Source organism: Bubalus kerabau, chromosome 8, assembly GCF_029407905.1.
Source record: "Bubalus kerabau isolate K-KA32 ecotype Philippines breed swamp buffalo chromosome 8, PCC_UOA_SB_1v2, whole genome shotgun sequence".
NCBI classification, from domain to species: domain Eukaryota; kingdom Metazoa; phylum Chordata; class Mammalia; order Artiodactyla; family Bovidae; genus Bubalus; species Bubalus kerabau.
The window spans coordinates 78,208,546-78,222,976 of NC_073631.1; the positions used below are offsets into that span (position 1 = coordinate 78,208,546).

The 14,431-nt window shown below is 48.9% G+C and overlaps 1 protein-coding gene across 6 annotated transcripts in view; it reads left to right on the top strand.

Moving 5' to 3' along the window:
• TNS3 (tensin 3) overlaps window positions 1-14,431 on the top strand; it is a 223,066-nt gene that overhangs the window by 193,176 nt on the left and 15,459 nt on the right. For all 6 annotated transcript variants that reach the window (XM_055590657.1, XM_055590659.1, XM_055590655.1 and 3 more), the window contains 3 exons: window positions 6,742-6,913; window positions 8,329-8,930; window positions 10,030-10,116. In XM_055590657.1, the coding sequence (XP_055446632.1) occupies window positions 6,742-6,913; window positions 8,329-8,930; window positions 10,030-10,116 (861 nt within the window). The remainder of the gene's footprint in view (window positions 1-6,741; window positions 6,914-8,328; window positions 8,931-10,029; window positions 10,117-14,431) is intronic.

A 14,431-nucleotide genomic window follows, 5' to 3' on the forward strand; every position in this document is an offset into this window, starting at 1 on the left:
CTCCCTCATCCTTGGGCTCTGGGAGTGGGGGTGTATGGTATCCCCAGGACCTCCAGCCCCAGTGCTGTTAAAGTCTAGCAGGAAGGAGGGAGTTTGTTTCCCTGAGAGCGTACTCCAAAGCCCATTTTTGAAAGATGCTCATTCTTTACAGGTTGCTAAGAGTCCTGGTTAGTCACTTGAGAAACTGGCCTCGCTTAGTGCATCATCAGAGTAGAAACTGCTTGGGAAGACGCATTGGGAAGCAAAAACAGTTTCCAATGTTTTGTTCCAATTCCAATTCTAATGTTGCCACATTAGAATTCTCTGCACAGCACCAATGGAATAGGGGCAAATGTGTTTTCTTTCCAGCATGTTTGACTCAAAACCTCTGAATAGAAACAAGACATCTTCAAAGAATAAGAAGAAACAAGAACCCGATTGTAATGAGCTGTTTTATCTGCATTTTCTGATTCTTCTGTGTTATTGAGTAGAAGGAAAACTGTGGGAATAATTCCAGTTTGGATAAGATCTTTGTGGAAGGCTCTTCCATCTGTTAACAGACAGGGGCCCTGGCTGCAGTGGTGGTTGGGGCACCTCAGCTCTGTTGGAAGCATGAGAATGTTGATGCTTCTAGAAGAAAGACATTTCATTCTTGGGAGAGCACTCCTAGTACTTACTGGAAATGGTGACCTTAACCCATAGAACACATTCATATGATGTGATTCTGACATAAAGATTTACAAAAGAAAAAAAAAAACTCAAGATCTAGAAAGTATGTGTTTATCCATGTGGGGGCTGTTGATCACTTCCTTCTGTGTTTGTAGAGTATTTATGAGGCTAGAGATGCAAGACTGATTTTTGACAAAAAAAGGAAAACCTTCTACGCAGCGTTGTGTTTTTAGTCTTCCGGGGTTTTTCTGTGTTTAATTGTCATTGTATCTAGCTGTCTGCTCATCTTTCCCTTGCTCTAATGGTCTGTTGTTCATAGACAAATATAAAAGAAACACTACAAGATAAGGGCTCCCTTTAAAAGTTACTACTGTTGAACGTCCCATACAATCTTGCATTTAAAAATAATAAATTTTAAGTTTAGAGCTAGACAACAGAAAAAGGACTATTTTACCTATGAAATGTTTTCTGTAAACCTTAGTTTACATAAAGCAAAAGTCAAGAGCTGAGGCTTGAAACGTGAGGAAGGGCATGTATGCTTAGTTGTATATGACTCTTTGTGACCCCATAGACTGTAGCCCACTAGGCTCCTCTATCCATAGAATTCTCCAGGCAAGAATACTGGACTGGGTTACCATTTCCTCCTCCAAGGGATCTTCCCAACCCAGGGATTGAACCCATGTCTCTTGTGTCTCCTGCATTGTCAGGCAGGTTCTTTACCACTGAGCCACCTGGGGCTGAGTAAATCACCACAGATGGAAACCACCAATTTACAGAGGGAAACAGAAGCAGGAGGAAAAGAAACAACGGAGAAGTAAATCTAGAGCTAAAGAGACCCTAGAAATCATCCTCTTTGATCCTAACTGATAGGATTCTGTGGATGACGAACCTGAGGTCCCAGAGGTTGACAGTATATTCAGTGGCCTATGACTCACGGCAGAACCCAGACTAGAACTTGGGGGTCTCTGCCCGCCTTCCCTCTCAGCCCCAGTTTCAAACCCAGAAGTAGAGTGCAAGAAAAGAAAGATTTGTTAATGTTTCATTTTGCAGAACTCTCAAATGTTAGGGAAGGGAACTTCCTGATTAACTACATCATCCCCTGAAGGAGGGACAGGGGGATGGAGATAGATAGATTATAGATATGAAAGACAGGTATTAAAGTTCATATAAAATATTTAATGGCAATTTGTACTTATTAGGAGTAAGTACTATATGAGTGAATAATTTTTTATACATTTTATGATTTTTTTAATGTAACTAGGAAGACAGGAAATGTTGATTTTCTTTTCTGTAATGTCACATGCATTAGTCAGTAGGGGTACCTGCATCCAAGAGAACAGTTGTATGGGGATGAACCTTGCTGTTTGGACCCCTCTTTACCTTTTATGCCTGGCCATTCCTTCCGGTGAAGGCCTCAGCTTCTGGGTCAGGCAGCACCAGGCTCTGGAGGACAGGGAGCTGAGAGCAGCACAGGTTCCCTTTCTTCTTGTTAACTTACACCATGTGATGTAAATAGTGGTGACCAGAGAGCAAATGTTCCCCAGCTTCCCACAGAACCTACTGCAGTGGCCCGAATGAGAGCATAAAAATAGACCTTTTGGGAAAGAGCCTGTGACCCTCTCTCACCCTGTTCTGGGTAAAGGAAGTGCAGGAAGGGGAAGCCGAGGGGAGAGGACACCGGACATCCTGGGAGCCCAGAGGGAGAGGCAGGCGCCCTCCTCTCAGCCCTCAGCCCAGGACCATCTGCTCAGAGAAAACCAGGAAGTGAGGGGGTTGATTTCCAAACACTGAAGGCGTTATGTGGGCTCCTTTGGGTGTCAGTAGGGAAGAGAAAATGCGGGAATGTAGTGAGGAGGAACAGACCTGCGACTTTGCCAGGAGGATGACCAAAAAGAGCCCAGATCAACTTGGGCACCAGAGATTCGACGTGCAGGGGGTGTCCAGCAGTGTCCCTGTAGGCCTTAGTTCCCCCACAACGGTGGACACACCCTAATGGCAGCTGTGGCCCTGGAAGTCCCACGGTCCTGGAGCCCCTTATGTAGTTGGTTTAGGAAAAACGGACATGCTGTCTGTGGTGTCCAGAGTGGAGAAAAGGCAGCTGGGACCAATGCCTGCTTCTCTGCCCTCATCTCGAAACTCTCATCTGCTCCCATGGCTGTCACCGCACCCCTGAGCCTCCTTCTGGGTCCAGAGCTGAAAAGATAGAGCCCTGACCCTGAGTCCCCAATAGGCAGCAGGGCACATGGATGGTTCTCCTTTCAGAAATTTCACGTATTGTTCAACTGTGAATGGCACATATGCAAGTTGAACAAAACCGAGTCAGGACACATCCTTCCTGTTCTTGGCGCATATGCACTTTGAGAAACGAGGCAGATTCTTGCAGAAGGGTCTGCTGGCTTGACTCATGCGACTGGTGTCTCCGTCTGTATTTGAACTCAGATTTCAGGGTCCTTCTCCAGCCGTGTGGGACCCCTCTTCTTATGTCTCTAGATTCCCAGTGGGGCTAGGGGGCAGTGCCCCACTGCTTGGAAAATGAAGGGTGTGCCCTTACCTCCCACGAGGCCCCACTCATAGTACCCTGTGCATCTCTGAGCACACGGAGGGACCAGGAAGCCGGGACTTCCACTCTGAGGTGCTGGGCCACCCCCTTAGGGGTTAAATCCTGTTGCCCTGGTGGGGGCTGATCTGAGCAGAAGGCACCAAACCCAGCCACGTGCCCCAGAGCTGGCTCTAGCTGAGTTAGGAACAAAGCCACTTTCATGGAAAGCACTGTGCTTGTTTTCTGGAACAGGCAGCGTGATAACAGCACAAACTGGGATCTCATTTTCCTTTGGCTTCTTCTCCTTTGGTGGGACTCCTGTGCACCACTTGAGGGTGGCGGAGGATTCCTGAGGTAGCTGGGATTCCTATGGCCCCTGGACTCACTGACATGCAGCTCCTGTCACTGCATGGGGACCACCAAGAGCAACCTTGGTGGCAGAGGAACTGACCCTGTGAGTAGGCACTGTGTGCATGCTTGCGCCATTCGCTCATGGCCCATGACGTACTCAAGCAGCCCTGAAGCAGATATGCTAGACTTAATGGATAAACCGTTTTTCTTTTCAAAATTGTTTTATTTATCTGTTTTTGACTGAGCTGAGTCTGCACTGCTGCATGTGGGCTTTCTCTTTTTGCAGCAAGTGGGGGCTACTCTCTAATTGTAGCACTTTAGCTCTAGGGCATGTGAACTTAGTAATTGTAGCACACGGGCTTGGCTGCCCAACGGCCTGTGGAATCTTCCTGGACCAGGGATCGAATCCATGTCTCTTGCATTGGCAGGTGGATTCTTAACCACTGGACCACCAGGGAAGTCCCAAACCATTTTTCCAATCCTTGACGTGCTGGGTCTGTGCTGCTCCTTGACGTGGGACTGTAGGCTGATGGGCACAGCGTCCTCTCGCTTCTCGCCAGTCTCTTGAACCATATCTGCATCCTTTCTCCTGCCCTGTACTTTTGCCTCTGCACCTCTGCTAACTCATTCATAGCGTGACTGACCTGAAGCTCCCACCAGCTGCCAGTTCAATGGCGGGGTCAGCAGTGAACAGTGGAGGCTCCTCTTACCCTGTGAGCACGGAGCCCCCGGATGGTGCCTAGTACACCGTTATGCACATACCCTTTGGGCTGTCAGAATCCCACCAGCCTTCCAAGATACTGTCAGATACCACTTCCTCCAGAAATCGAACTCTCTCTAGATAGAAACATCTCCTCCTGCAGGTCTTTCTGGAGCTCACAGGCTGCAATTCACATGCTCCCTGATGCAATGCTGATTTGAGTGCTAAGAGCTAGCTGGTGCTCAGCAAATACATTTCTGAAGTAGAAAATGAACACAGGCTGATGTAACTGAAGATGTAACTTTATCATCAGGAAGAGAAGTGTGGGTGCAGAGGAATATCTGAAACACCATGCATCTTTGCTTATCTGTCCCTCTTCAATCAAAAATATTGAAGGATGGGCTTTGGAGACCATCCTCTTGGTTAATTAATTCAACAAACATTTATTTTAGAACATTTGCCGTAGGATGTTGTGCTTGCATGAGGGGCAGTTAAACAGCATAAATAGGATGACTGCATCTGCTCTAGGAATTTATAGGTGAGTCATAGCAGGAGACACACTAACCCTGTGCATGACACTGACGTTAGCACACCCAGCCCTGAGTGATCATGGAGCATTTGCAGCTGGGTCCAGGAGGTAGCGTCCATCCAGGGGCTTACAGTGTATTTTGTACCAATAGAACAATAGCACTCAACTTTTCTGTAATCAAAAGTTTACTAAAGGTTTAAAAGAATTAACACAGAATTTGGATACCACCTTCCTCCCAAAATGGGACAAGTGCTCTGTTTAAGTTTGTCATTGATTTTCAAAAGTTTTACTATTAAGTGAATAAGTGTAGTTGTCTTTTGATTTATCCTGCTTAGATTTCATGATTTTTTTTTTTTTTTTAACTTATGGCTTTAGATTTCTTTAGTCTGTTTTGGGAAATTCTCAGTAAATATATTTTCCAGTATTGATTCTGCCTCATTGAATTTCTCCACCACTTCTTAAATTCCAATTATACGTGTTAGAATTTTTCATCATCTCTCACATGTCTTTCTCCTCTTTTCTGTATTTTCCATTCTTTTCCTCTCATGGCTTCAGGCTGGATATCTTCCTCTGGACCAGTCATCATTTCTGCTGTCTCTAGTCTGCTGATACAATCATTGACCTAAGTAAGGCTTAATTGTATTAATTGTGTTTTTAAGTTTTAGGTTTTCTGTTTGATTATTCTTAATGGACTCCAGGTCTCTGGTGAAATTCTCTCTTGTCTTATATTTTCTGAAACATTTTCAGTTTGGTGCTGGGTTGCTTCGTCAGTCCGTTGTAGCAGACTCTTAGTGACTTCATGGACTGTAGCCCACAAGGCTCCTCTGTCCATGGGATGGATTCTCTAGGCAAGATACTGGAGTGGGTTGCTATTTCCTCCTCCAGGGAATCTTCCCAACCTGGGGATTGAACCTGCGTCTCTGGCATCTCTTGGATTTGCAAGTGAATTCTTTACCACTAAGCCACTGCAGCTTCCCGTTTAAAATCTGTGCCTTTTAACGCCAGTGTTTGTATTACCTGTGAGTGTGTTTTCTTTTCCTTTCATTTTTTGTTTTGTTTTTTATGTTTTTGTTTTGTTACCTGGAATGCCTGTTCAGTTTTTTAAATAAATATTTTATATTGTGTCCAAAAAGTATAGATAAATTGATGATAGATAGATGTTAGATGGTTGGATAAATGGATGGCTGAATGGATGGATGGATGGATAGATAGGTGGATGGACTATGATGGATAGAGCTGAGTAACATGAGTAATTTGAAATTTTTTCAGCTTTATTATTTTCTGATCAATCCTCCCTTGTTTTAAGGCAGAAAGCAAAATAACTTGTATTTCTCACAGTGTTATTTTATTATTATTTATTGACCATGGTAGATTTGTCTAGTTCTCAAAAATTAGTTTTTAAAAATATTTTGCATATTTTTAAAAATACCCAGAAATAGTAGTGATGCTAGACTGTAAGCAGGGTGGACATCTGGTCAGTGGAACATGTGAAGTTGCCTGGGGTTTGTAGGTGTCAGGCAGGGTTTCCTGGTGTTCGGCTTCTCATCCCCCCTTGACAAGAGTCAGGCCAAGTGGTCTCTGCACCTCCTGGGGGTGAAGACACTGCAGGCAGGGCTGTGTTAGCGGAGGAAAGTGTTAGCCGAAAGCACAAGACTCATCAGTTGCCCACCCACCCCACAGCCGCTGGTTTGCACTTTCTTCGGTCTGCATGGAGACCTTGCCGTTTCTAGAGTGAGAAATAATTTATCTCATCGGGGTGGTAAGTGTATCAGAGTAACTGGCCCTCAGCTTACTCACTGATGATACTCATGAGTATGTGTTGACAGCTGCGGGGACCAGCCAGCTGTTTCTCCTTTGGAAATGTGCTGGGAAAGAGGAGGCTGCACTTGGTGGAGTCAGATCACCTCCTTCTGCAGCAGAAAGCTTCGTAAGTGGCACTGCTGCTTACAGTCTGCTCATGTTTCCTTGCTCCAGAACCCCGAGGCTGCCCTGAGATTCTCAGTCATTCTGTGGGGATGTCAGAGAGCCCTGTTGGACCCAAACCCACGATGCTCCGGGCCGACATGCCCACAGCGCCCTCCTTCCAGCGGGCATTCACGTCCTCCTGCACCATTTCCGGGAACAGCCCCAGCCAGAGGAGAGGGAGGTAAGGTGGCCATTGAACCAAACACAGGCTGCTCTTACAGACCCCAGCCTGAACACCACAGAGGGAAGAGGGGGGCAGGGGTCTCGTCCTCCACACGACACCAGGCCGCCTTGTGCACTGACAGCCATTGGTCTTCAAAAATGCAGTCAAAATCAAAACTCCTGTGTCCACCTTCACTTTTAGCAGGTGGGGTGCTCAAGGAACACACTGCTCTTAGAGTCTGGGCAGAGCAGCCAGTTAAGGACCATGAAGGCATTGTCTGAGCTGAGGCTGGAAAAGGGGGTGCAGTGGTCGGGCTAGGAGCTGGCCTGCCCAGGGCTGCAGGTTGGGGGTGGGGAGAGCAGGCAGGATGCACTGCTCTCGGGGGAAAAAAAGGAATTTGTGCTAGTGTTTGGGAAAGCCTGGGGTGTGGGGGGACATGGACAAAGAGAAATGTCCTATTTCTGCTTCACAAAGGACTACCCTTGTGCAAATTCACATGCTCAGGGTAGGAATCATTTCTTAGTGTTTTACTTGTGGGTACATTGCTCTACAGTTACCATCCTGAATCCCACCTCATTTCTCTACAAAAAAAGGGGCACGTTGCATATCAGGACTTAACATTACACACACAGCAAATATGTGTTTGCTAGTGAGATATACGTGTTACTTGTCTTTCTATATTTCTAAATATAGTTTCCAATATTTTTTTATAATTAAGTTTATTCATTTTTAATTGAAGGATAATTGCTTTACAGTAGTGTGTTGGTTTCTGCCAAACATCAACATGAATAAGCCATAGATATACCTATGTCCCTCCTTCTTGAACCTCCTCCAGTATTCTTACTGTTGGAATTTCCCATTTCTGACATGGTAATCTCTTGTGTTCTTACTGGTATCCTTAATTAGCTTGTGGTCCTGCAAGCACTTATTGAAAATCGACTGTGTGAGGACCGATGGGGAAGAGGAACACAGGGGGAGGGGGTTTAGCAGATACATGGGTGGTGCCTGTGTGGTGGGACCAGGGGAAGGACAACGCTAATCCCTGTGCTCACATGGACACGGTCAGGGAGGACTTCAAAGTCAGGACGCAGTGGAGCTGCAGCTTGAACTGAAGAGAAGAGGGGACTTTGCCAGGTCAGAGTGGGAAGGAAGGCACACAGGCTGTAGAGGCAGGGGGGGCCGCCGCCCCTCCCCGAGGTTGTAGACTGAGCATCTGGGGTGAATGGTCAGGTGGGAGGCTGGAGAAGCAGGGCCTGAGTTCTGATATTTGGGGAGCCCCACGTTGCTGCAAGGGGAACCTCAGTACCCCACCTCTTGTCCCCATCATGTGGGAACCGATGCTAATTCCCAGGCTAATTAGACTAATTCCCCTAATTAACCAATGCTAATTCTCTCTGGATATGTCATTGTCTCGCCATTTGTCTTTTGAACAGCCCTTCCTCAGCTGAGCACCAGTGGGTGGAGACCAGCCCCAAGTCCAAGCTGACCCTCCTGGGGGGCAGCCGACCTGGCAAAGACGGCCCTGCGCGGCCCCACTTCCCGCCTGCTGACCTCCAGACATCCTTCCACAGCCCCGAGCTGTCCCTGACGGAGCCGCCGGAAGCTCTGGGTCCCCCGAGCAGCCAGGCCTTCCTGAGCTTCAGCACTGCCCCCATGGTGGGAGGTGGGCTCCCCGCCGGGGAGGACCCCGGGGCCTTGCTGGCCAATTCCCACGGAGCAGCCCAGGCCCCTGGCAACCCACTGACGGCAGCTGAGGCTGCCGACAACAGCTTCCTGTCCCACAGCTTTCTCACGGTGGCACCTGGACACAGCGGCCACCACAGCCCGGTCCTGCAGGGCCCGGGACTGGCTCTGCCTGGGCAGCCGCCCCTTCCCGAAAAGAAGCGGACCTCAGAGGGAGATCGGTCTTTTGGCTCCGTCTCGCCATCCTCCAGTGGCTTCTCCAGTCCTCACAGCGGGAGTACCATGAGCATCCCTTTTCCAAACATCATCCCGGACTTTTCCAAGGCTGCCGAGGGGGCAGCACCTTCCCCAGGTAGGTGCATCTTCACGGGTAGGGGGCCCATCCTTGTGTTCAAGCCTGCACTTGGGCAGGGAAGCACCCTCGGGTTATGGCTCGGCCTGCCCAGTGAGCACCAGTGCTGCTACTGGGCTGAGTGCCTTGAGAGAAGGATCCATAGCCTTCAAGGGTGCTTTTCCATCTCACTGCAATAAACGTAAAGTTAGTTACTCAGTCGTATCCGATTCTGTGACCCCATGGACTGTAGCCTGCCAGGCTCCTCTGTCCATGGAATTTTCCAGGCAAAAGTACTGGCATGCCTTCCTCTATGGGATCTTCCCAACCCAGGGATCAAACCCAATTCTCCCACATTGCAGGCGGATTCTTTACTGACTGAGCCACCAGGGAATCTCAGCCTAGCCCAAAGGAAAATACCAATCTGAAGCTGCCTCTTAATTCACCTGGGCTTGCCAGGTGACCCTAGTGGTAAAGAACCCTCTTCCCAGTGCAGGCAACATAAGAGATGTGGGTTCGATCCCTGAGTCAGAAAGATTCCCTGGAAGAGGAAATGGCAACCTGCTCCAGTATTCTTGCCTGGAGAATCCCATGGACAGAAGAACTTGGTGGACTATTGTCCATAGAGTTGCAGAGTCAGACATGACTGAGCATGCACACACTTCTGCATTATTCACATTAGATTTTGTTCAACAGCAGAAAACACTGACATCCATGGTGGTTCTATTTTTTTCCCTTTCACTTGGAGTCAGTGTTCTGTAATGGTAATTAAAAAAAAAAGTAAACGAATACATTTGAAATTTAATTATCTCATGTTTTAAATGTAGAAGAAAGAATTAGACACTGATAGGAGTAAGGGATGTCAGCCTTGCTCTACGTGCTTCCTGTCTTTGTAACTGCGTGTGGGTGAAATGGGGTGCCTGATCTTGGAGGCGTCCTGCTCTCTTTTGTTTTCTGTTACCAAACAGCCACTCCCTGCTCCGTGTCAGGCTTATCCCCTGTAGTTAAATAGAGTGCTCTCACCTGGGGTGGGACTTTGAACTTCTAGGTCCTTTTGAGGTGAGAGGTTGCAATAAAAAAACGCCCTTCATAGTTACTGTTTTTAAATTTTGTTTTGCAGATAATCCAGGTGATAAGCACGTGTCTGTAAACTTTGTTCAGGACACATCCAAGTTCTGGTACAAGGCGGACATCTCCAGAGAGCAAGGTGCGTGGGCCGGATGAGGACCCTTTGTCTGGGGTGGGAGTGTCGGGGAGGCATCACCTGGGGATTGATGAGTTAGAGCAAGGCCTGCACTTCATTACCCACCTCGGGGGAAAGGCTGCAACCTTTAAGTTTTTATTGGAAAACATCATTCATAAGGAGGGAGCCAGCCAGGAAGGGCACCAGCCATGATCATTCCAGTGTTGGGGTGCAATTTCTGGTGGCTTCCACCAGCCAAGGTCTGGCCGGTGTTGCCCGTGATGTGCAGATTGTGATGAGATGTCACGGGTCCCAGCCTCAGGGGGGAGTCAGGGGGAAGAAGTGTTTTTCCTATTAATGGGCACACGTGCCTGTGTCACATCGGAAGGACAGACTGCCAGCAGCCTTAGCCCAGCTCTCACACACACAGCACAGTGACTCTGGGTGTGTAATTCAGTCTTAAGGCAGCTGGCGAATATGAGAAATTGTTAATATTCTTGAGCAGCTAAGTTGCATGTCACTTTTTACTAGAACACGAATGTAAGAGATGTCCCAGAAGGAAGCTGGCATGCCATTGGTGGTGGTCCCTCTGGGACTGACCCTTAGGCAAACAGCACTCACTCCTTCAGCAGAAATTCCTGGGGTCCCTGCGAGGTGCTATTGTCCTCCCTGGAGGTGATGACACGGCCGCCTGTGGGCTCATCACTCCCAGGCCTCTCTCGGAGAGGATGACATGGAACTGGCTGGGGGGCTGGCAGATGCTGGTCAGGATGCCCAGGAAGGAGGTTCCCCGGGGTGGGTGGCTGGGGGTGCTGGACTGAGAAAAGGGATGGCGGGTGTTCCAGTGGCCAGGCGTGCTAAACGCATGGTGAACCGCCACTCTGTGCTGGGATCTCAACTTAGGGAAAAAACTAGGAACTGCTCTCATGGGGAATTCCTCAGAAATGCCTGGATGTGAATAGTTAAATGCCTGGAAAACAGCGCCGTCCAACTTTTTCATAGAAATTCTTATACTCAATTAGGCAGATAATAAAAATGGTAAGAATGTGGCTTTCTTCCCATGAGCTCAATGGACCAATTGTCATGTCATGTGGGGGGAGCCCTCTTGGCCCCAAGAGGCTTCTGAGTCCCTGAATTGGCCTTTGTGCTGTGTGCACTCACCACATTTCAGGCTCTGGTGTGGCCAGATGCTCCGTTCCCATCCCCTCCCTGCTCTGGTTGCAAGAACCCCCCTGACTGTGGTCCTTAGCTCTAGTGCTCAGTGCCTCATCCAGCTCGACAGACCCTGAGAGTGCTTGTTGAGGACCTTGCTCTTGAGCGTTCTAAACAGACCATCCTACTCCAGCAGCTCAGTCTTTCAGACCAGGGTGGAGGCTGGGCTGGATCGTCTCCTTCTCTGAATGAAGAGGCGGGCTTGGTTGGAGTGCTCCCGATGGGTCCTGCAAGACAGGCATGGCACAGCCTGCCTCATAGGGTGTGGGGGAGAGACTCTGGGTGGAGGGAACCTCCCTTGTTGGCATCTGCTAGGCAGTAGGAGTTATTGTTGTCATTTGACTAATCTTGCTATGCTTAGTGCTCAGTTATGTCTGACTCTTTGTGACCCCATGGACTGTAGCCCACCAGGTTCCTCTGTCCATAGGATTCTCCAGGCAAGACTACTGGAATGGGTTGCCATGCCCTCCTCCATGGGATCTTCCCGACCCAGAGATCCAACCCAGGTCTCCTACACTGCAGGTGGATTCTTTACTGTCTAAGCCACCTTCAGTTCACTTCAGACTCTTTATGACCCCATGAATTGCAGCACGCCAGGCCTCCCTGTCCATGACCAACTCCCGGAGTTCACTCAGACTCACGCCCATTGAGTCAGTGATGCCATCCAGCCCTCTCATCCTCTGTCGTCCCCTTCTCCTCCTGCCCCCAATCCTTAGCCACACATTTAAAAATATTTCTTTGGGGTGGATCCCATCTTAAAATAGCTAATATGTGCATGGGGCGTTGATTTTTCCAGTTGAACTCCAAAAGCGGAACCTCTTCTATTTTCTGGATATTTTGTGCAGACAGCACCTACACAAACGAATGCTCTGGTGGGTGTGCCAACTTCTCCAAATGGAAGAACGCCTCTTGTGGGTTTGTTGTAACTGCTGGGATGTGCTGTTTTCTGGAAAAAACTGTGATGAAATTTCAGGGAGATGCAGGAGGGGGAGAAAACCTATTGCCTGTTTTGGGGCACAACTGTTCACATATTTCTATGGAAAGGTTAGTTCCTTGGGAGTTTTTTTAGAGGTGAACATAAAAACCTCAGGAGAAAAGGGGCTCAAAAGTAAAGTAGAACATTTTTTTTAATTTATTCATTTTTGGCTGCACTGGGTCTTCGTTGCTTTATGTAGGCTTTCTCTCGTTACAGCGAACCAGGGCTACTTTTCATTGTGGTGGTACATGGGCTTCTCGTTGTGGTGGCTTCTCTTGTTGCAGAGTACAGACTCTGGGTGCTCGGACTTCAGTACTTGCAGAACTTGGGCTCAGTAGTTGTGGTTCACGGGCTTAGTTGCTCTGAGCGTGACATGTGGAAACTTCCGAGACCAGGGATCGAACCCTTGTCCCCTACATTGGCAGGCGGATTCGTATCCACTGTACCACCAGGGAAAGCCTAAAGTAGAAATTGTATGACTGTGCCAGCCGTGCTGTCTGGTCTCTGCTCCAGCATCCTTGAAAGCTCCAGCTGCAGGGAGAGAGGTGGTAAGGATGTGGCTGCTGCCCCTGCAGCCACATGGCAGAGCCGGCCTTGCCCCTGGAGGTACACTAGCTTGTTCTCACAACCTCAGCAAGGGTTCATTTCTGTTTCAGAAACAATGAGTCCAGCATGGCCCTCAGGCTCTCTTGTACCCAGATAGCCTGGTGATGGGTGGAGAGGGGAGGCCTGAGAGGGTAGAATGGGCCAGAAAGGAGCCAGCCTTCTCTCCGCCACCCAGAAGTCTGCTGGCCCACAAGGCTGGGGCACTTCTTTGTACCACAGTGAAGTAAAATCATGACTTACAAAGAAAAGGCTCTGATGAGGCTATCACAGTTGAAAACTGTAACTTCTATAAGTGATCTTTCCCCTACTTTAAAAAAATAACATATGTTCAGCCCCCATAATCAGAAAACATGCTATGAGATAAGACCTGCTGCATGGGTCTGGGTCCCTGGTGTCTGTTCCCCACCCATCTTGGGAGGCGGGTACCAGAGCAGCAGGTGGGCTGTGGCTCCACGTGTCAGGCTTGCACCCCTGGGGTCACACCAGACCCCCTCCCCTTAGAGAGCGTGTGCTTTCCTCTGCTTCTTTCCCACCATGCGCATAAGCTCATGCTTGGGGCCTCTCCTGCCACAGGCTGGGGCAGTGCATGGAAAAAGGTGTAGAAGAAACTGGCCGTTTTGTCTGCAGCCAAGCAAATGCCATGTTGTGGGGTGGGGCTGGAGTCAGGGTACACAGAGGGCCTGGAACAGGGGGCTCTCTGGGGTTATTTCCTGTTGCTGATGGTGCTTCCAGCCACTCCCGGGTTAATGTCCGGCCCACTCTACTCCAGACAGGGCCCTGGGCTCTACAGAAAGGCAGCATTTCCATGGCTATAAGTGTGTAGTGCTTTATACTTTAAATCCCTAGTTTTCTTTTTGTAAAATGTATAAAAGAAATCTTGAGAGGTGTTCTGGTTACTGGAGAAAATTCTCACTGGTGTCTGGGCCGCATCAACCTGAGGATACTGTGATGCTAACCCATCCCTCTTTTTTCCTGTATCCTGAGCCCAGGACCTGGGAGGCCGGACCTTGAGCTTCAAGGGGAGGGATAGTAGAGCTACCTGTGTTCCAGCCTCCCTGGGGCAGATGGCAGGTGCAGTGCCAGGTGCATTTCATGGCCCTCACTGGCCACATCAGATGGGGTTCACAGCCTCGTCCAGACAGGAAACAGCTGGCCACAGTTGCCACCCCTGCCTCCGAGCCACGGGACACAGGGCTACCTACGGCCATCCCCTGGGCCAAACCTTGAGACTTTATTAAATATTCAGTAACTTTGGGGGTACATCCACAGTCTTCAGAAAGTATGATTGGAAATTTCTTTCCTCCTATGGAAAGTTGAAAGCGCACGTTCTAAAATCTCTTAAGAAAAGTGCTGCGCAGGGAGCCGTAGGGCAGGGCCACGCTGGGGACCAAGGGGCAGCCCTGCCTGACTTCCTGCTCCGCGTGCTGTGTGCGGAGACCTGGTCTGGCTGGAACCAGTGGGCCTCGGTTTCCTGGGCTGTCAGGTGGGGTCCTCATTTGGGCTTCAAAGATGCTGTGGAGTTAATGGGAATTGAGTGTGAAGGCA